This window comes from Crotalus tigris, unplaced genomic scaffold (genome assembly GCF_016545835.1).
Source record: "Crotalus tigris isolate CLP2741 ecotype Arizona unplaced genomic scaffold, ASM1654583v1 scf7180000023829.5930981, whole genome shotgun sequence".
Taxonomy (NCBI): domain Eukaryota; kingdom Metazoa; phylum Chordata; class Lepidosauria; order Squamata; family Viperidae; genus Crotalus; species Crotalus tigris.
Window position 1 is genome coordinate 1,722,539 of NW_024100213.1, and position 23,072 is coordinate 1,745,610.

Sequence of the window (23,072 nt, forward strand, 5' to 3'; positions counted from 1 at the left end):
TTCTGCCAGATAGTTTCCTATCACCCATGCTCAACAGACAGATACCAAATAAACAGATGGAGGAGATGGATGCCACTAAGCCAGTGTTTCTCAACCCTGGCCACTTGAAGACATGTGGACCCCAACTCCCAGAATTCCCCAGCCAACATGGCTGGCTGGGGAATTCTGGGAGCTAAAGTCCACCCATCCCCCAAGCAGCCAAGGTTGATGCTCAGATAGAAATTCTTAGTGGATAATAACATGCTATGTGAATGTGGAGAGACACAGAGTCCGGCTCATCTGCTGGCATGTCGGCTACTACCAGAAATATGTACTGATAATGACTTACATTTGGCCAATGACAAAGCCAAGAAGGTGGATTCATTCTGGCAGTTTAAAGTTTGATCCAGACACAGAAGAATTAAAAAATACTTTTTTAAAAAAATATTTTTTTCAGGTCATTCTTTTAGATATAGTATTGTATGTGAAAATATGACAACTAAAACTATACATATCATTTGAGCACATTTATGCTATATTTATCTATGTAATTACATAAAATATGTCGTTGTATTCATTGTAAATCTGTTCATTTATTTATTACATTTATATCTCAGTTGTCATTTCAAAGTTCAAGACAGCAGATATACTATTCTGTTACCTTTCATCACAACCGCTACCACGATGTGAAGTTGGTTGGTCTGAGAGAGTGACTGACCCAAAGTCCCTGGTGAATTTCCATGGCTGAGTGTGGATTTCAGCTGAACACTTTAATCATTACATCACATTAGTTCTCTGGTTGATTAATTAATTGCTTTTAAAATTATATATTTATTCTAGATGTTTATTCATATGCTAATTTACCCACTAGATCTCTAACATAGATTAGCAAAATCAAATAAACTAATAGCTTAAATTCTTGTATTGGTACCATCTGGAACATTTCCTCTTCTTCTGTTCATCGTCCAAACATGTCCTTGGAAATGAATCACAGTGTGAATTTCCTGTTTATACATATTAGGATATAAAGTTCAGTAAAGCTATATACACGTAAGAGTTTCAGTAGCAAGTTGTCTTCAGCTTGCCATGTGTTTTTCTTCCTTTGTAGAGCATACTGTAGGCATCAAAAGCATTCATGACTTGGAAAGACAGTCCTGAACCAATAATAGGGTAGCAGTGCTGAGTGATTGAATTGCTTCAGCTTGACTGCATAATTGTGGATTTCCTCAGTTATGCAATTCCCTGCGCTTTAGCTGTGGGATGTCTGATTTGCATAATCACTGTGTGGTTACATCTTAATAGCTCTGTGGTGGGTGCATATGGTGTGTGCATGTACAGATGTAGATATTTTTCTTTGATCCTACTGGCGGCCGTAATTTCTGTGTTCTTACTGGCTAATCAAACTGGAATTTTATGCATTGCGCCAGCCACAACAACAACAAAAGCCTCTTTGTCTCATTGCTATTAAACTAAGGTAGTTAGAATGTCAATACGACATAGAAGAAAATCTGAGAATATTTTGAAATATAGGCAGAATTGGTAGTCCAGATAATGAAAAGAGTTATTTGTAAAAGTATATTTTAAAAATAACTTTGATTCTGCTTATTCAGTAATAATCTGAATTATTTTTATGCTTTGTTACTATGTATAATACAACTATTATAGATGTAGCTGCCCTAACCATAATATTCTTAACATTATACATACAAAGTCTTGTCTTTATTTTAAACATGCAAATTACCTGCAGCACTTTCCCAAAAAACAATTGATGGTTATGATAAATTCTATTAATGACTATTCCAAATTAAGATGATCAAATTTCCAGTTAAAGCTATGTTTTTTATACTTTCATACATGTAAATGCTATGATTTTATGTTGAAGAAACTCATGTTTCCTTAGGCATTCTTCCTCAATACCCTGTACTCACCCACCCTCATATCAACGGAAACTTGTTTACTGTTTTAATTATCCAACAACATAGCATGATACTTATTAATAAAGCTCTTTTAATTATCCAACAACATAGCATGATACAACATAGTGTGATACTTATTCAGCATTGCTTACCTACAAGCATGTTCTCCTGATGTTGAGAGGCCTACACAGCCTATCCGAGGTAGCTTTTGGTTGCACCAGGCATTCTTTCCCAGAGATTGTTCATGCTTAGACTTAGAAAGCTCTGGAAATGTCATGCAACTTCAGAAACTTTCCAAAGACCTGCATGAACAGGCTCTGTTCTTCGGAAACCTCCAAAAGTTCTGCATGATTTTGGTAGTTTCTGAAATCTCTGTGCAACCTCAGAAGACCTGTGAAAATGGAGCCTGTTCTTGAATGGGGCTTCCAGAGGCTTCCAAAGAATGGAGCCTGTTTGCACGGGGTTCAAAAGACTTCTGAAATTATGCAGAACTACTGAAGATTCTGGGCCTCTACTTCAGGGGCAACTTAGGTTGAGGGAGATGTGCTGGTGGGAGAGTTGTAGTGCCCTCACAGTCATAAAGTTGGGCGTGTTGTCCAATTTTTAATCACACAACTGCAGGGACATTGCAATGGCTATAAATGTCAAGCATCAGTCATAACTCCTTTCATTCCGCACCCTCATAAGTTTGAATGGATACTGAATGAATAGTCATTAAGTGAGTATTGAAGGCAACCAAAAGGTTAAGAAGAGCAAGGATGGATGCATTCCCTCATCCTATCCAATTCAGCTTCTAGCTGCTGCACTCTGTTCAAATCAGCAACTACACCCAAAGTTTTAAAAGTGCTTTATTAAAAAAAAACTTCATAGATATTTTTAATTGCTAAATTTAGAGACTGGGGAAGATGGGCTAAAACTTTTTTTTAGAAAAAATAGTGTACATAAAGATTCATTTAAATGAGTTTCTTGTCAATTTATTTTTCTCAGACTTCATTTAAAAATAAAATGTGTGCAAAAATCAATACATGGAATGATGCCGCTATTCATGAACAATTTTTTTGTTTGCTTAATAATTGATATTTGAATTGGAGGCTTTGTTTATTTTTCTTCATAAAAATGTTTTTCACAATGAGTTTATAACTATTATAAGAATTTTGATTTTTTTAAAAATGTATCTCTTGAAAACATTTTCTGTCTTTTGACAGAAATAGGTATTCAAAGCTTGTCAGCAACATTTCAAGCCAGTATTTAATATAGCAACTATATTAAATTGCTTTTAAAAAAAATAAATTCAGTCCTAATGCTATATTATATGGGACATGATAACCAATATATTAATTATTAAATAAAAGCTCTTGTCTTATTTTCTAAACTTTTAATTGCAGTCTGACTTCTTTTCTTTTATGTTTGATATACAGTAAAGGACGCCAGCCTTATAACCATATCATTTCTACACGGTATTAGTGGATCCCACTTTTTAAATTTTGTATATTTGATTTCAATAAATTTAGAAAGAGTTTGGGAAGGATTCAATGGATGGAAATCTTCGAGGGGAAAACAACTCAAGATGCTTGGTAAACTCTGAAGTATGAGATTATAAAGGCCCAGTTTATAGCACGATAACATTGGGGAAAAAAAAAGAGATCCCAGAAGAAACCAGAATGACTGCAAAAAGAACTCTCTCATAAACTAAGACAAGTGGAAAGAAGGGCACATAACTAAGACAGAAAGCAGATAGCCAGAATATGCAAAGATGAAGTCAGGAAAGGTAAGACTCAGAATGACCTAAGACTTATAACAAATATAAAAAATAATAAAAGTTTCTTTCAAAAAGGAAAAAAAAAAGAAAAAAGTCAAAGAAAAGATTGGTCCACTAATGGGAGATGATGGCATGAAGGTAACGACCAATAGGGAGAAACTCATTATTTGCATCTGTCATTACACAAAAAGAAAAAACAGACCAACTTCTCAAAAACTGTACTGTTAAAGACAGATTAGGTATATAATTCAAAATTTGCCAGAAAATGGTAAGAAAACACCTTTGCTGTCTAGATAAGTTTAAATCACCAGGTCCAGATGGATTCTATCCCAGGATTCTGAAGGAGCTGGCAGATGTGATTTCAGAACCACTGAACCAGATCTTTCAAAGGTCCTGGACCATAGAGGGACTACCAAGGATTGGAAAAGAGCTGATGTGATTCCCATCTTCAAAAAAGGGGGGGAAATAGATCCAGGAAACTGCAGGCCAATACCTGGGAAAATCCTGGAAAAGATAATCAAGCAACAAATCTACAGACACCTAGAAACAAGAAAAGTTATAACCACAAGCCAAAATGGGTTTGTCAAAAACAAATCATACTAGACAAATCTTATTGCTTTTTTTTTTTTAACAAAGTGACTAATTTAGTGAACCAGTGATGTGCTATGGATATAAATGATTTGGACTTCAGTAAGGCATTTGATAAAGTAGACCACAACCTATTATTTGCTAAAAAAAGAAAAATGTGGGTTAGACACTATCACCACCAGATAGATTCATAACTGGCTGACCAACTGCATTCAGCATATAGCCCTTAATGGAACTACATCTACATGGGGGGAAGAATGCAGTGGAGTACCTCAAGATTCTGTCTTAGACCCAGTACTCTTCAGCATATTAATAAATGATTTAGATGAGGGGATGGGAGGGAAAATTTGCAGATGACACCAAGCTCACAGGAATAAGCAACACTCCAGAAGAGGCTCAGGACACAGAAGGATCTCCACAGACTTGAACACTGGGCCCTGTCCAACAAAATAAAATTAAGTGGTAAGAAAAGTAAAGTTTTACAATTAGGCAAGACAAACCAAAGGTATGGAATAGTTCAATAGCTGTAAGTATGAGAGGGATCTAGTAGTCCTAGTGGACAACCATTTAAATATGTGCAGCAATGTGCTGCAGCCACCAATGCAATCCTAAACTGCATTAACAGAGTGATAGAATCAAGATTACGTGAAGTGTTAGTACCACTTTATGCCTTGGTAAGACCACACTTACAATATTGCACTCAGTTTTGGTTGTCGTGATATAAAAAAGATGTTGAGACTCAAAGAGTGCAGAGAAGAGCAACAAAGATGATCAGGGGATTGGAGGCCAAACATGAAGAACGGTTGCAAGAATTGGGTATGTCTAGTCTTATGAAGAGAAGGACTATAGGTGATATGATAGCAATCTTTCAATATCTAAGGGGCTGCCACAAAGAGAGGATCAATCTATTCTCCAAAGCACCTGAAGGCAGGGCAAGAAGCAATAAATGGAACTTATCAAGGAGAGATCCAATCTAGAAATAAGGAGAAATTTCCTAACAGAACAATTAAGCAGTGGACTGGCTTGCCTTCAGAAGTTGTGGGTGTTTCCCAAATCTTTTTAAAGACATTCAAATTGAGAACCATTACTTGTTCAGACCTCCTGCTGCACCTAATCCATCCATTCATAAAGTTGATCTTTTAAATTTATTTTATGCTATCTTGCAATCTATTTGTGACAGTCTTTAAGGTCATTCTCTAGGTTCTGATAATACCTTACACCTGCAGCACCCGCAGTATGATTAGGTTTTTTTATGACAGCTGCATCTATGCAAAAATTTGTAGCTGTGTAACACCTTCCAGCCCTTCAATTTCCTTAAAGGCTTTTTTTTTTAAGAATATTATCAAATCACATGACAAACTGCTGTATAAGACAGAGCAATTTTCATAGCAAGCTGTTTTAAAATGGTTTCCTGATAGTAACTATTCACTTGAATTCACTTGAGTTGTTGAGCACCCCAGGAATTTTGTGTACCAGTTCCTTTGAATAACCAGTTGCTATCTCATTCCCAAATATTTTAGTAAAATGACCAGCCTACCAAAAATGTTGTCCTGATCAGGTATCCACTCTTCAGTGTCTCTTTTAAAAATCTTGTATTCCATTGTCTTGTGCTACAAGCCATTAGGGTGGTCCATCAGTGGCTTTCTGATGAAATCACTGTACTGGGCTATGGTCTCTCACAACAAATTAGATGGGGGTAAGGAGGAAGTGCAAATTTTGTGAGAGAAGGAATACTTATTTTAAATAGAACCTATCCTCCCAAATAGTTGAGAGAAATAAAGTAGCAGGAAAGTAAATATTTCATTTATAATTTTCTTCCAAGTTTATTGGATTTGAAAAAAAATACATATCTGTGGTTAAAGATATATAGATACAAAAGGGTCAGGTTCTGGAATTTCCAATATTTTATTGTTCCATAGAGCAGAAGCCCCCAACCTTTTGGGCATCAGGGACCAATTCCGTGGAGAGAGGTTTTTCTGTGGACTGGAAGGGGCATGGTTTTGCATGCTGCCTGCATCCCATGGATGGAGCTTCGCTTGTTTCTGCAGCCCAGTTTCTGGCATCTGTGGCCTGGTGCCAGTCCATGGACCAGGGATTGTGGACTCCTACTATATAGAGCATCTAGAAAGCATTTTCTTTTCACCCTTTTTCTTCCCCCCCCCTTACTCGTAATACATACACCATTTCTCAGTCAGATCCATGTAGTCCATGTCTGGTTTACCTTCCATGTCTTTGATATGATCTGAAACACAAGCAAAGGAAAGTCTGATCATTTCTCTAAAAACCTGACAGTCTGTTCAAAGATCTGGTTTCTGTCAACTAAATGAACTCCTGCATATTGGAAGTTTTAAGAGCTGTGCTTGCTTTGCTGGTGTGCTGAAGAAATCTCTAATAGCCTGCACATATGACTTGGGAAATGCACACAGCTCTATACTACTAAAATTCTTGCCACAATAGCATTTAACTGGATGAAACAGTGGATCATAGAACATGCTATCTTAAATGGGCTAACTTACAGAATATGTCCAAAATCCAGGACCCATGACTCCTGAGAGAATAAAATTTGTAAAAATTGTGGATGCTTCAGGGCTATTGACTGCTGCTGCACAGCTGGGCTGCTGCTGTAGTCATGTAATTTTCATTTTTAATGTTCTGTGACAGTTTCCTAGCCAGTCTCGCAATCCCTCACTCCTTCATCCACCCTCAACAGCAGGTAGAAAGAAAATGGGAAAGGAAGGAGGGGAAGAAAAGGGAGGGAGGGAGGGAGGGAGGGAAGAAAAGGGAGGGAAGGAAAGAGAGGGAGGAAAGATTTCTGATACTCATTGGGAAAGCTGGCAGGAAGTTGGAAGTCACCCCTGCTCCCACTGCTTTTTTCCCCCTCCTCTTCCATGGTCATTCTTTTTCCTTGTTTAGGTAAGATAATATCTCTGACACGATGACCTAGTGAGGCACAGTTTGTCTAGTTTTTTAAATAATTTCTGGGGCATCTCATGTCTCAGTTGCTTCTTAGCCTTGGATATGCTATGATTGCTTTGCAAATCTTGTCAGACTATTGAATAAGCAGTAATTTGCAATCTGGCAGAAGATAGTAAAAATTAAAGGCGAAAGAACATCAGGAATATCATCATTATTTAATATATAACATTAATGTATTTTCTCTACATTCATAATTCATTAACATTCATAATTTGCTAGATGTTGCTTTTTATAAATTTTTAGCACTGACCAGACTATATTTGATGTCTACTTCTGGAAGCACATGCAAGGCAATTTGAAAGATGAGTATTTTAGAAACTTATGTAGAACAGTGGACCAAGTTGTCTATGCTTAGAATATACTAAAAAAGCAAATATTAAGAGAAATATGATGGCAGTTGTCAAGCTTGAAGCTTGCTTTGCTGGTGCAACAATGATTGTTTCTTAGCTTGGCAATGAACTTGGGAGGAGGATGGGGAAATGGAATGCCGGCTACAAAGATAAAGAACGCAGACCATGAGAATCAAGGACAATTCACCAGGTATCTGATCTGACTCAGAGACATTCTCAAAACAATATAACTGTATCTAATTGGGCAATATGACCTGTTCATGGATGGGAGGGGGAATTCTATACTTTTACTATAGGGATTTGGGCTGGGGCTTGCCAGAGCTGGTTTTGCTTTCATATATGCCAAAATGATGTATTTAATAAAGTTTTACATTAAGAAATTGGAATGTCTCAAAAGTGTTTACTTGGTTAGGTTCGTCAGTCGGAACCTTGACATACTTTAGAATACTTTTACTTGGTACTTTGTAGCATTTGTCTCTCTTGTTTATATTTCTTGTGATGTATTTTTGCCCTTTCCACATTCTTAACAAGTAGGTTGATCTATTAACTTACTAGAAGCAAAATGTAAATCTGGCACAAAGGGAGGGGTGCTAGTTAGTTGCTTCATTAACTGCTTTGTCTTCATAACTCAATTATGAAGTAAAGAATAGCAGAACTTTTACCACTGACCACCTGGATATTAAGCAACTTGGGCTTCAAAGGGGAAAAGTTTACTAAACATGTTTCCAAATAAGAATAGTGTCTTCCTCTTCACTTTGCTTTTAATAGGGACAAACTTTTTAAAGCTGACTGTGTTCAGCAGGTCAGCGGTTCAAATCTCACCGGCTCAAGGTTGACTCAGCCTTCCATCCTTCCGCGGTAGGTAAAATGAGGACCCAGATTGTTGGGGGCAATGTAAATATATATATATATACATTGCTTACTGGTGTACACCGCTTAGAGAGTGCTTGCACTTAAAGTGGTATATAAGTCTCATAAATAAATAAATAAATGAAGTGAAATAGACTGTATGATCTGGACTGTACTTTTAGCAAGCTTTTCACATCCTGGCTTTCTTAGCACCCCTTCAGGAACCAGATACAGTACTTAGGCACGCACAATGTTAAAGGGAAGATTAGTTGCTTCAAGTCCCAACAGTAAGGCAGCATGAGATAGCTGAGAAAAAGGCACAGGCAGGAAAACAGGAATTACTTGAAGATAAGAGCTGGACAAAGATAAATTCCAAGTCAAGAAGTCCAAGGTCAAGCCAAAGATTTATGATACCAAGTCAAAGGAGAGATGAAGTCTTAGTCAATTAACAAAGCAAGATCATAAATAACTAGATTCCAGGCCAGAGTCACAAAACATGAAGCCAGATGCTCAAGTTGCTTCTAGCAAGGGAAAACTATTACCCTGAGATTTAATTTCCCTTCCTCTTAAACATGCACAGGTGTTTCCAATCTTTCCTTAAACTTTGTTGGTTAGTTCAATGTCTTTCTGCTGGCTTCCATGTAGCACACTTTGGCAGGTTGCAGAGATGCCAGGAGGAATGGAGGGGGGGGGGCAGATGAATGCCTGAAGCAGCCTGCATTGCAGCTGATTCTGATGGCAAGAAAGAACCATTATTTAAGCCTTTTGGGAAAATAAGCCATACCAGTGAAGATAAATCTAATTTCTTGGTGGTTTTGTTGGAAGGAGATATTCAGATGTAATAAACACATTACTTTGTATTAGTTTAAAAGATCTGGCTGCCAGTCAAGTCTGTGTAGTTCACTTTGCCCTTCACCCAAGGAAGTAAATTAGCAAAGATGAGGTCATTTTAGGTTTTCCATATACACTCCCCATTGAAATAAAGGATGTGGGGACAAGGAGAGGCCTCTGTATCTCTGCTGAAGTATGATGAGAGACATATTAGCAGCAAAGATTTGAAAACCCTGGTATCTTAGTTGATATACATGTAGAATTGATGGTTTGAACTGTGAGACTGTTTAAAGTGGGCAGCAGATATGTGTTGATGTGTGTGGGTGACTGTGAAGATGTATTCTAGCCAGTCTGCAGAGGCACCCTATATGTGGCAGTTAGTCTCAGCAGAATGGATGAATAGTGAGGGCTAAGCAGGATGTTGGAAGAAAAGGGGCTTATGATTAAGACTCTAGGTATGAGTTGGTGGTGGCTCTTATTGAGAACATTATAGAAAGATATGGTAGGTATCTATAGCTAGATTGTTCTGGCAGAAGGGGTTAGTTAGTGCATGTGCTCACTTCTAAGCCAGTTATCCCCATCCTGGGCCCAGGTGGTCAGGTATCACGGATTCATGAGGTTGCTAATAAATATCAGGTTTGTGTGCAATTAGATTGCACCCAACCAAGATGTGATGAATGGACAACAGACCGAATGCATATTATTGTGATCTGGCTTGTGTATAGCAGTATCCATTTGATGTATCCACTTAGCGGTGGATGAGGTTGCTACAAAAAGGTCTCTGCATAGGTTACCAATCCTGCATAATTCCTTGATTTACTGAAAAGTTCTAGGAAATGAAGCAAGTGAAAAAATCTAGAATTATGGTAAAGGGGAACTCAGAATCTTTCTTTGTAACTGGTTTCAAAGTTACAGAGAACTATTCTTACCATTAAGGTGTTTTTTTTTAACTAACTTTCAAAGAAAGTAACCTAAGGCCACTGTTGTTTGTCTTGCATTGTGCACATATAGCAGCAATTTTTACATTCTGTATGAATTTCTTCATATATTATTTTCTATTATATCCTTCTTGTTGTCTTTTATTTTCAAGTCTAAAAATACTCCAATCAAGTCCTGTTTTTAAAGACTTAGTTTGCAGTCTCATTTTTTTTCTCATATATTGTCTTTAGTTGGGGATTGGTAGTGGACAAAACAGTGCAGGTGCTTTTATTCCTTCACATGAATGACATTTTTTTAACCTAAGCTACTAGAATCCTACATGACCCAACAGGAAATTATCCACTTTGTACTTAGAAAAAAAATTGACAAATGGTTTGCAAGAACTGAACTTAAGGGTACAAGGATTGAATGTAAAATAATGCTTTCAGCTCCATAATTTTAGTTTAAATATGGCTAATGAATAAATGAAACAGGAAAATAATCCTTGAAATGAGCTCTTTTGTTACTTATATTTATTTCTCCACATCATTATTACTATTGCGGTACGGTACCATTATATGGTACTTCTGCTAATAATCAACAAGTTTTTTAAAGCCATCATGAAAGAACTTCATATTTTGTCTCTTCAATCAAATCCTGACAGTCCTTTCACCTTTATTTGAATTAAACAAATGCCCATGAATTCATTCTTTTATTTGTTTTTTTGAAAAAGTGTTATGTTGCATGTACCAAGTGTACACTGAATGGTAGTTGGGGAAACATTATTGAGATCCAACTTTAGAATTTGCCCATAGTGGTACATGAAGTTTAATATTGCCATTTTGAAGAAACATTTCCTTCTTGTGATTACAAATTCTGCTTAATCATTGTTTCATAGTTCTGAGTGTGGCAATATATCACTTTTAAGTTGTTAGTGATTCAAAAAAATCCATGTGACTGACACTATCTATATCCCCAAAAACCATAATCATGAATTTTCCCTGTTTGTGTTTTTATAAATTAGGTTTTGTTTTTTGATTCCCCCCCCCCCAAAAAAAATATGTTTTGATACCTCTGAAGAGGTGATACTTTCTGGTGATATTCTATAGATTGATACTTTGTTTCTGACTCACAATGATTGATTCTTGTTTCATCAGTCATCATATTTCTTGTAGTACAGTGATGTATTCATTCTAGGCTTCCATTTTATGAACAATAGCAACACAAGCCTTTTCACATCAATTTCCTGCAAACTGAAGTGAAAGAACAGATGCTAAAGAACATATCAAGAGTTTCTAGTATGTCTCTATTGCCATCTGTTGGTGACTTTTAACATTGGAAACATTTTTCATCAACCCATTTGGCAAATTTGTTCCAGGCTTTTAAGACTTCCCAATTGATCAGACTCAGTTAAGAATAGCCAATCATCTTCTGCCTCCTGCCATCTATTAAAAGAGGAAATTGTCATCAAGAAAGTTTAGGAGTTTCCTGGAAGGACCACACTAAGCAGAGTAATAGCCATGACAAAATAATAAAGCATCTTAACTTACTTTGTCTATAGCAGGGGTGACAAACTTGCAACATCACGTGACATGTTGCAACGTATTGTGACTTTTTTTTGCCATTTCTGGCAATGGGGTGGGTATGGTTTCGCTGTGATGCATCCGGCCCATGGGCCAGCAGTTTGATACCCCTGGTCTATACGGCTTTGGATCTCTAATAGGGCTGTAAGTCTAGGAAATATGATTACAAATAAATGTTTTGGAACTTGCACAAGTACAGCGCCTTTGCTGAATATTAAAGCAATCCAAGTTCTTCCATGATTCAATATGAGTTTGAAAAAATGCAAATGTTTTATGGAATCAGAGTTCATATGAGTTTTATAGTTGCAACATTTTTTTTCTGTCATGGAATCCTGAAAAAAAATCATGCTTTAAATGGCCAAGGGCTTCTATATTCACAGTTGCACAAGATCAGAGGCACTTTTTAAAAGCATGCTGGGCTTTGATACTAATATTAAAAGCTATTGGGCTGTATCAGCTTCATACAATCTTATCAGGTTTCAACTTGAGTATTAGTTCCTTAGATATAAGATGGCAGCAATAATAATCAGAGTTCTCTCAACAAATTGGACTGTTTCACGAGTACCCAAAAATCCAGAAGCTACTGAGAATGCCTAAGCCAGGGGTAGGCAACCCAAAACACTTAAAGAGCCACTTGGACCTGTTTCCCACCAAAAACAAAACACTGGGAGCCGCAAAACCATTTTGATATCTAAAATGAAGATAACACTGCATATATCCTTTTTTACCTTTATTATAGGTGTGTGTGTGTTTGTGTGTGTGTATGTATGTGTGTGTGTGCGTATATATATATATGTATATGTATGTATGTATATACACACACACACACACACGCACACACACACACACACACACAGGTAAAAAAAGGATATATGCAGTGTTATCTTCATTTTAGATGTCAAAAGGGTCTCTCTCTCTCTCTCCCTCTCTATCTGCCCTTGGTCTGCCACTCCTCTTCCCCTGCTCTCTTTCTTTCTCTCTCTCTCTCTCTCTCTCTCTCCCTCTCTCTCTTTCTCTCTCTCTCTTTCTCCCCCCCCCCCTCTCCTATCTGCTGCTCACCTGACAAGCTTCAGGCTATTGTCCAACAAGATCAGGGGTAGGCAACCTCGTCTCTTTTATGACTCATGGACTTCAACTCCCAGAATTCCTGAGTCAGCCTAGCTGGGCTAGCTAGCTCTCTCCTGCCCTTCCTGCTTCCTGCAGAGACGCAGGAAAGGGAGGAGCTCCGCCCAGTAAGCTTTTCAGCTCCTCGGAGAACACTGTGAGTGCACTCTCTTTTACACAGAGAGAGAGAGAGAGAGAGAAGCAGGGAAGCGCAATTCCTCTCTCTGTCTCTGTCTCTCTCTGCAAAGGCAGAGGAGGCTGGGAGCCGCAGGGGAAGGCTCAAAGAGCCGCATGCGGCTCCGGAGCCGCAGGTTGCCGACCTGTGGCCTAAGCCATCATGAAAGAGTTGGTGTATCAAATGTGAGCTGTATGTATAGTAAAATAAGTGATTCCTGCACCTCTTTTCCCCATTTAAATTATGCAGTGGACTGCATGGCCTTCTGTTTTGGATGTGAAACCCTATGCCTATCTGCCTGTTGTTTTGGTAAGAAATAGGTCTGATAGTAGGACTGTTTTCCTCTAACTCTGAGAACTGACTATTACAATCACAAAATAGTTAGGAGGAAAAATAAATAGGGATTGTATGCATATATGGTGTATGCTAATACTTCTGGATAGAATTACTCATGATGCTAACAATAGCTCCTTTGACAAGCAACATAAATATCCCCCCTATCTCTTATAGACACACATGCACACATACATATATATACATATTTAACATAGTACACTGGATGCTGATCGTGTCTTAAGATAATTCATGACAGATCCTTGCTACCGTAAATTATTAGTGAATGAACCAAAATGTCTTTATTCTGAAAACAGTTTATTTTTGGATTGTAGTTATTTCTTTGCCCCCTACCTGAATGGCTTTAAATTGTAAAATATAGCCATCTCACACATCTTTACTGATTAATTTAATATAATCAAGGGGATTTCAGATGTCAATCTTTTTTAAAACACACACACACACACACACACACACACACAAAAACACATTGTTTTGTTTAAGATTATAAGGGGCATGTATATCTTAAATTAAATAGATAAGCCTAGTCTTCTGGAATTTAGACAAAAATGTTCTCTAGAGAAGGCATTTCTGAGTAGAAAAATAGCAGCTGAACCCTGTGTTGGCTGCTTGCGGGAGCTTTGTCCCAGAGTTGCTTTTCTGTGACTGATATTTGTACTTTCCGAATGACTGCTACAATTATGCCACTAGTTTCAGCATAAAAGTGAAAGAAAGCGACAGCTGCACAAGGGTGTAAAGGGTCTTAATTTCCAATTTAAATAGCCCTGTTTAGCTCCAGACAGCCTGAAAAGCTTTACAATGGAAATTAGCAGCAGAGCTGGTCAGTGCTTAATTACTCTTGCTTTTGCTGCATTTTCCTTTGTTTGGTTTCCTCATACAAAACAGTGTAGTATGCTTGCATTGAGAAGTGCACATTCCTTTCAGATGGATGTGGGGCCCGATTCTGAAGGGAAAAGTCTCTGTCTAACAAGGCAGAAGAGGAGAGATTCTGTCAAGAGTCGACTAGGGAGACTGTACATATAATCCGGCATAATCCTGCTTGCCAGGTTTGCTCCCTCACAGAGACCACTACAGTTTATCCTCTTGATATCTTTGCCACGACCTCAGACAAGATACTGTCCACCAGCATCCTAAAATTATTGATAGAACATTGATGGTTCTTTCTTCTTTGAATCTTAGGAAATTTGGAACCAGTTAATCAGTCCCCAACTGAAGAGATACATTTCTATTATGATATCAATATTTGATTAGATTTCTCCCTCCCATTCCACCCTTGCTAAATTTGCTTTTCGATGGTTGTCCCAGAAAGCCAACATTCCTAAAAAAATAATTGATTACTGAATTAGATTGTTCTTCAGTTACCGGAGGAGTTATAAGTTTTATAAACACAAAATGAAAGAGCCTTTATGATAAACTGGAGCATTCTGGACATCATTTCTTTTACTGTGAATGAGTGATTAACCTTGAAGTTCAGTGTTCTTTGATCTGCCTAACACTGGTGAGAGTCAGTGAAGAATCATGGATTCAGACAAAAATTCTTCAATAATTTGAGCGTTGTAATTAAAAATGTTTCTCATGTTACTAAAAAAAACTCTTCCCACATAATTTGTGCATTTGGTTTGTTCTCTTTCTCTCTGTATCTGTAATGTGAAGAAACCATACCACCTTCTCTGTGATTAACTGGGAGAGTTGTAGGACGAGCTAATTCTATCTTAAGGGAATTGGACTGATGGCAGGGAAGTCCAGTCAAGGGAAGCATAATCAAGTTGCAACCCCAGGGCTTTCTTATGTACAAGGCAGCTCTTACGTACAAGGTGTAAGCATTAAGATCAATATTGTTCCCCTCCTGCTCTCCCTTTCCCAAGAGTTTTTGACTAGACTCTAAAAAGGTCCACACCTGATTTTGAAGTTTCAGACTTCTGAGAAGCTTGAGGGATTGTCGTTTTGCTGCCACCTAAGCCTCCAAGTAAGAGATCTGTGTCTTAGGAAGGCCTGATTAAGGTATGAGTTGTGAATTCCTTGAGGAAGAAACACAGCCTTCATTGGAATTCTCTGCAGCATTTCAAGAAAGCTCAGTATGAGGCAGACCTACTTTTCCACCTTATTAGGAAAGATGTAGCTACTTATTATTTGGGATACTTAAAAATAAGCCTGATATTAAAAGTTTTCTTTTTCTTTCCCAGATAGAAACTTTATTTTTAACATCGGTTACATCATATTCCTTGGTTCCTAACATCACTTTCTAGAAGACTGTGATGATGCCAATAGAGGGGAATATTTGTAGCTCAGGGTTGAAGGGTGTGGTCCTTGCTGCTCTCTGGGCTTGGTTGTTTTCTTGCAGATATTTCATTACCCAGCTAGGTAACTTCATCAGTGCCAGATATTGTTTATCTCTAGCTGCCAGACACTCAGATAAGTCTGATGTCAACAAGCACATTAAGATAAATAATATCTACACCCTAACCCTAATCACAAAGCTAAAAATGAAACAAAAAAACCAAAACACTTCATCACAGTCAATCAACATTGCCAACAAGTACCAAGAAAAAAAACCACACTCCTATCAATATTGACAAGATAAAGCCACCTGTATATATAGAGCAGTGTTTCTCAACCTTGACAATTTTAAGGCATGTGGACTTCAACTCCCAGAATTCCACAGCCAGCAATGTATGTGTGTATTCATTTCAAGAATTGGGGTTTTTGCATGAATTATGCATAAATAAATTATGCATGCTGCCTATGTGTATTATTTAATGGTCTAATCAGGGTGGATGCATATGTGTTGCCTTTATGTGTGTGTTTCTGCACTCCCTCTTGTATCTGTGTGTTTAAATGTGCAACAGGAAGTGTAGAGCAAATTACACGTGCTCTGTTCTGGGGCAGGGGAGAAGAGCTAAGAATGGAGCATTCTGAGCTACAGTCCAATTGCTTCTCCTGTAGGGATACATTGGGCATTTTGGGGTAGGATCCAGCCCATTTTTAAACTCTTACTTTTTCTAGTCTTTCCTGCCATGTGACAATTGATTCTATTCTGCTTTGAGAAGATTAGTTAGGAAAACAGAATTTGAACCCTCTTATGCAATTTGTTTTCTAACATTCTGTTGGGTTAGATCAAGGGTCAAACTCGCAACATCACATGATGTGTCGTGACATATCGTGACTTTTTTTCCATTGCCAGCAATGGGTTGGGTGCGGTTACGACATGATACATCCGGCCCATGGGTCGGCAGTTTGACACCCCTGGGTTAGATGGAAGACAACTCAAAATCTGCTGGTCTAATTTTAAAAGCTGATACTTAAAGTTACTAGTATATTATGGAGAACAGATGCACAAAACTCTTCCACTTTGAAGGTTACAGGTTTGCTACATTGAAAGCCAAGATGATGGCCAATAATCCAAATTGAAAGCACTTAACAAAAAAGAGCAGTGCAGAGGCAGCAATGGGTCAATTATTTAGAAGTCAAAACCTGATTAGATATTAAGGCATGCAAATTGATGCAGACTCTGGTTCAGCGTTTCTATGTTTGTAAGATACTACTTTAGGTAGGAAGTGCTGATTAGTCTTAATTAAATGAGGGTGTCTTCACCTCTACAGCTTTTATCCATTGCTTTTTTGTCTACTAATTTTAATTAAGTGGTGCCTTTTTTCCAGTGGTTTGGTGGGTGGAAATTCATGTGTGGATTAGAATGAAGGGGCTGTGGTCCTGGAATCATAATTGTAACTTCCCATTCTGACCAAGTTTGAGAAACCTCGTGGATTACAATTATCCTCTGACAATAAATCAAATGAAAGACTGTAACAGATAGATAAGGAGGCAAATTATTCATGATCTAAAATGCACTATGAAGAAATTGAGGAAATTACTCACATATTCCATCCTATGGTCCCATTGGAATATTCCTATCTGTACCATATGTTATCTAGAGAGAAGTAGATCCTCAGAGCAGGAATATCTTTAGCTGTTGTCAGACCTTCAAAGTTGGGAAGGTAAAGAAACAAAAATTGCTAGTAGTTTGGAAAATGTATTTTAATGTAATTAGAATATTGTAACAGAATCTTGAAAGTCTGTCAGAGCTCACCTCTACTTCAACTTATACCTAACACAATTAAAATGGAGTTGCTTTGAGTTACTTTTTCACACTTCCTTCTTTTCCCAAACTCAGATGTCTTTTCTTGAACAATTTGGTTCTCCCCTCCTCTTTTTCGGAGTCAAAACAACATTTTCTTATGGCAGTGGAATAGTTTTCTGAAAGAAGCTGCAGATGCATCTAGATGCTGGGAAAAAAGATCCTCTTTGTGAGGTGGATTCCAAGTCTTACCTAGGAGTTGGAGAACACTTTCTGATTTTTGGTGGTTGGAGGAGAGGAGAGAAAATGAAAGTACTTGGCATGGCATGGAATCAAGACATAAATATTTTTATTCAACCGAAGAAGAAAAATAATTGCAGCCAACAGAATGATAGAACAGGGGTAGAGGAGTCAGTAATGAAACAGCAGCAAATGAAGGTGGAGTTTGACTATTATCAACTGGCAATTACTGTTATAATTATCTATTAGTATGTAATCTCTCTTGGGAAGTACAACATTCCTTGCCACAATAATTTCCTTGTGATAGGAGGTATGGTTCAGCTTTCCTGAAATTGAGTACAAATGTTGCCCCTGGAGGTTATCATGTGAATTATTCCATTTCGGGTCAGATTTACTGATCCAAGGACTCAGTGTGGAGACCCCCTTTTTTTGGGGGGGGGGTATTTTCTTATCTACTTACCATATGACTTCCTAAATGCAGTATTCTTACTCATCAAATTTTGTTATACTTTTTTTTTTAAATATCCACCTCCTTTCATTCTTAGCTTGTATCTTATTCCTTTCAACTTAGGTGACTCCATGGATTTCAAATTCCCATATGTGTGAATTGGGCGGCTATTTAAATTTGTTAAATAAATAAACTGCCTCTTTACGGTCTTCTGTATTTTCAGATTCTTGTTATGGTTTATTATATTTATAATTTGCAACAATAATATTTCTCTTCAGCGTCCTTTGAACTTTTTTCTCCCATTTCCTTACTCCTTTCTATCTTCTGCCCTTTTCTTTCTCCTCCCAGTGACTCATGCCATTTTTTCTACCTAAGTTGTTCTGGGATGTGTAAGATAATCAGCGCTGGGGTTATTTGTTTGTTTGTTTGTTTTCTCTTAGTGTAAGTAAAGAGCTGCTGTTGCTAGCATCAGTTCAGCCAAAAGGTTATGGCACAACTAGGGGGAGGTAGAAGGCAATCAGTCAGACAAGGAGTGTGGGCACTGAGACAATTTATGAAATTATATGCTGCTTCCAGTTTTTTTTTTAAGCACTAACAAGCCTATTAAATTTCTAATTTTTGAATTACCCCTTTTATTGATTTTTCATTATTTGCGTTGCATTTGGTTTTTCAGGGCTATTGCTAATGCCAAGGAAAGGCCACCTAACGTGATGGTTAAATATAGAGCAACAGACTTTCCTGCACTTTTGACATCCTTATCTCTAGAGTGCTATGCTGATTTATTCCCTTTTTTAGAGTCAAAGTTTCTTCTGCAACTATATTAAATTATATCCTTGCTTGGAAATATTTTTGCCTGCTAGCTGCATTTCTTATCTTTGTTATGAGGTATATGTGTATGTGTGTGGGGGGGAGGGTTAGTCTTTTTTTAGATGGGTTACATCTTTAGCATGAAATTCATGCTAAACTTCAACTATAACATATTTGTTCTTGCTTTCTCTTCCTGTTGCTGTTTTATTGCTTGCTATTGCTAACTAATGGTATCTGATGAAAGTGTTTTGTTTTGCTACTTTCAGTTCTTGCCTCTTTTCCTTCTTTCTGTCATATTTCTGATCATGCAAATTTGGGTCCTGTGAGAAATCAGATGCTATGAAATATGAAAATTGCTTGGAAAGTAATTGAAGAAACAGTGTGACATACGAAACCCATGGAGATAATGCTCACACCTACTTGTTCATAATATTTAATTTTTAATGACAGTTTTAATTAATAGAATATAGGTCTTTGGGCTTTTCAGAGGCAAAGAAGAGATGGAAGGTTGTTGCGGGACAATGAAAAAAAGGGTGCCATTAAAATATGTGAACTACACACTCTTGACATGAGTGTATGACTATGTGTGTGTATGAAGTCTCCAAAGCAATGTAAAAGTTGCCATTATGCCATAAAAAGCAGATTAAGTCCCTCATCAGTTTGCTGCCAAAATCCATTGTGAGGCAAGGGCTCATCTGCAATTTGCTAACTCCCGAGAGACTTTTTTTTTAATTAAAATCTATGAAAACAATTACCTGCTGTGATTTCTTTTTAGAATGTATAAAAATACATCTGACAATAACATTTCCATACAGGTAGTATGGAAGGAATATCACAAGCCGGTTTGTTGATAAGTTCTGTAAAAACAAATAATAGACAAAAGTATAAACATGCAAAAGTTTCTGCTAAGGGGCTATAGGTAAGCAGAAAAAGTAAACATCTTTCATTCAACTTTTGTTTTTCCAAGAATGGCGGAAGGAGAGAGAGTAAGTGTGACCAGAAGAAAGAAATTTTGCTCAGTGACTGCAAATTAATTGGAAAAAAATACAGTATATCATTAAAGAATCATTTGCAAGAATTAGTGCTTTTGTTGTTGCTTTTAATTTACTTACTGTATTCTTTGACAATAACTATAAATTACTAGTTATATTGCACTTACAGTATTGCTAATCTCCCAAATATGAAATACGTGCCCTAGGAAGGAAGGACAATCCTTCAAAATATATATTTCACAACAGACTCATGCAAATCACAACTTTTTAAAACATTAAAATAGGTCTTTTTTCTGGGTGTTGCAACTGCTTCAAAATCTGTTCCTGTTTGTTTAACTGTATGTGAATACATACTGAACCACTTAGTTTTATATTTTTTCTAGGAATAAAGAATTTGCACAACCCTAATTAATTCAAATATTGCGGGGGTTTATTTTAGTTAAGGCAGGGGTGTCAAACTCGCAACATCACATGACATGTCGCGACATATTGCGACTTTTTCCCCATTGCCGGCAATGGGGTGGGCGTGGTTTTGGCGTGACGCATCCGGCCTGTGGGCTGGCAGTTTGACACCCCGGAGTTAAGGGGTAGATTGTTAATTTGCTCCTTGTCCTCAGTATAAAAAGTATGGCCCTGTTGGCTGTAATAAAAATCATTAGGGATCTTTAATTTCCCCAAGATAGTATATCTTTGGTGCTTTCTGGCATATTTCTTAATCTGGTACCTTCCAGATGGGCTTGGGCTACCACTTCAAACAGCCGCAACTATCAAAATCAATCATTGGAAATGCTAGTATGTGGTCACCTTAATGTATACTGATTGCCTAAAAGTCCAATTCTCCTTAGCATTTTAAGGCTTGTTCTATATGATTGGGTAGTTTAAGATATTGTTTTTCCTTTCTGCTGAATGCTACTCCTGATCATTTTCAGAATTCTGAAATCTACAAGTTGACTTTGGATCAATACAATGAGGCAGTCACCAATGCAGAAGATCAAATCAGGTAAAAAAAAGCCCTCATTTTTGCTTTATCTTTGATACATATAAATATAATGATTTCCACAAAGTGTCAGTGAAATGTAGGTCACCTAAAATGCTTTCTCCAAAGTTTGATACAAGTCTAGATTGGAAGTCAGATGCAGTCATCATAAGGCCACAACACCAAACCCTGATACATTCAATTAAAAGTATGTAAGAGTAGCGAAAACATTGTCTCCCCCCTCAAAAAAATTCCCAGAAACCCAATGATAAGGTAGTAGTAGTGACACTCCAGGCAAATGTATCTGTCACCCCACCATTCCTACCAGACTGATCCCAGGTTATTACCCTGCCCTAGCCTTGTGGATCCTGCAGTATGCCTCCTGTGAGGCCTTCCTTCTGCTTGAGACACTCTGAGAGAGCAAGGGTGAAAGGTCATCACTGTCCCATCCATTGGCTTCTCTTTCCCACTTGCCTGCTTCTCTCATCACCTCTACCATTCCAGCCTCTCCTTGTTACGACTTTAGAATGAGAACTACATTTCCAGAGTGCAGATTAAGAGCAGAGCAAGCAGGTATGGAACAGCAAGTCCTAGCCCTGGCCCTGTGATAATGTGGGAATACTTAAATGAGGAGCTATGCTAATTGTATGGTAACTCTACTGCTATGTATGTATGCTTTTTTTTTGTTCTGGTTTGCCAGAAAACTGGCATCTTTACTTTCACTCTCTTCTTCACATCAATCTACTTTGTTCTACTCCAAGTTATCCACCCATTGAAATGGGCAGGAAACAGTGTTGCCTTCTTACGCACTGCAAGTTGAGAGGTCCATGCCCTACAGAACTTATTTTTTCCTATGTATTATTACAGAAAATGACTTAAAGTTCCACACAGTAATTCTGAGACCTCAGAAAATGGCCCACAGACCACACATTTGAAATTTGCAATCTAGATCAATTTATATTGCCAAGGACTAAATGTGTTTATCTGTGATTCTTGGTGATTCTGCAATTAGAATCAGCCAAAACAGTTCTATGGTTTAGTAGAGTCTAAATGACATCCCCAGGGACAGTCTGATCCATACAATGCAAGACTACTATTGAAAAGACATGCTTTTTTATCTTGGTTCCTTTGAATTCCTTTGAATGGGACTTTTAACAAGCCCTCTCTAGATGATTGGACTACACAAAGAGAATCATACTTGGGAATGTATTCCTTGATGTAACCCAGTGCCATGCCATACAAGCTTTCATACATAACCAGCATTTTGAATGGAGCCTGGAAGCCAACCTGTAGTCAGTACAGTCTGAGCATCACAAATTGTACTAGTTGCAGCTTCTGGGTCATGGCTATAACAATGTACTAGTTTCAGCAGGAAGTTTGACACCAGAAGGATTCCCTAGTCACAGAGCAGTTCTTTTGGGAAACTGCGGCTCCATTGAGAGCAATCCTGACTGATCAAGTTTGACTCAGCCTTCCATTCTTCCAAAATTGGTAAAATGAGGACCCAGATCATTGGGGCAATATGTTGATTCAGTAAACCGCTTAGAGAGGGCTGTAAAACACTATAAAGCCATATATAAAACTAAGTGCTATTGCTATTATTGTTCATGCCTATACCGAGGAATCTTCTCAAACTGACAATTTGCCACCTAGGTGACTAGATAGGTTAAGTGGCATTCAAAAGGATCAGACTTTGCCTTCTTGTGCCCACATAGGGACTCCAGACTAATTTCCTGTTTGACTCCTCCCTCTGGCTCGCCCAATGTGTCTCCTACAACAGCCCATTTGCACCTTGGCCCTAAGTAGTGATGTACAACTGGTACATTAACATCTATCTACGATGTACTGCTCATTGGTCACATGTTGTAGACCAGGGGTTACAAACCCGATCACGTTGCGGGCCATATGTGATGTATTGGGATTTTTTTCCCCTTGTGGAGCTGGAGTTGGCATGGCCTGTGCAGGCTACATCCTGCACATTACTAAAGTGATGAGACGTTAAACATACTTTAAGTCTACAACAGACTGAAAATATATGGAAAAGATTTAGCAGAGTTCCTAGGAGAATAAACCCAATCAAACTTATAGAATTCTGTTATAGCCACTTTAATACACACATCATCCCTAACAGCCACATCATTTCTCCCAGTGCTTT

General features: G+C 37.8%; 1 protein-coding gene across 2 annotated transcripts in view; it reads left to right on the top strand.

Annotated features, from left to right (window-relative positions):
- Positions 1 to 23,072, top strand: part of CHCHD6 (coiled-coil-helix-coiled-coil-helix domain containing 6) — a 256,299-nt gene that overhangs the window by 130,264 nt on the left and 102,963 nt on the right. For both annotated transcript variants that reach the window (XR_005554026.1, XM_039321835.1), the window contains exon 6: positions 20,871 to 20,941. Coding sequence is in view for 1 of the 2 variants with exons in the window: in XM_039321835.1 (XP_039177769.1) it covers positions 20,871 to 20,941 (71 nt within the window). In the remaining variant the exon portion in view is untranslated. The remainder of the gene's footprint in view (positions 1 to 20,870; positions 20,942 to 23,072) is intronic.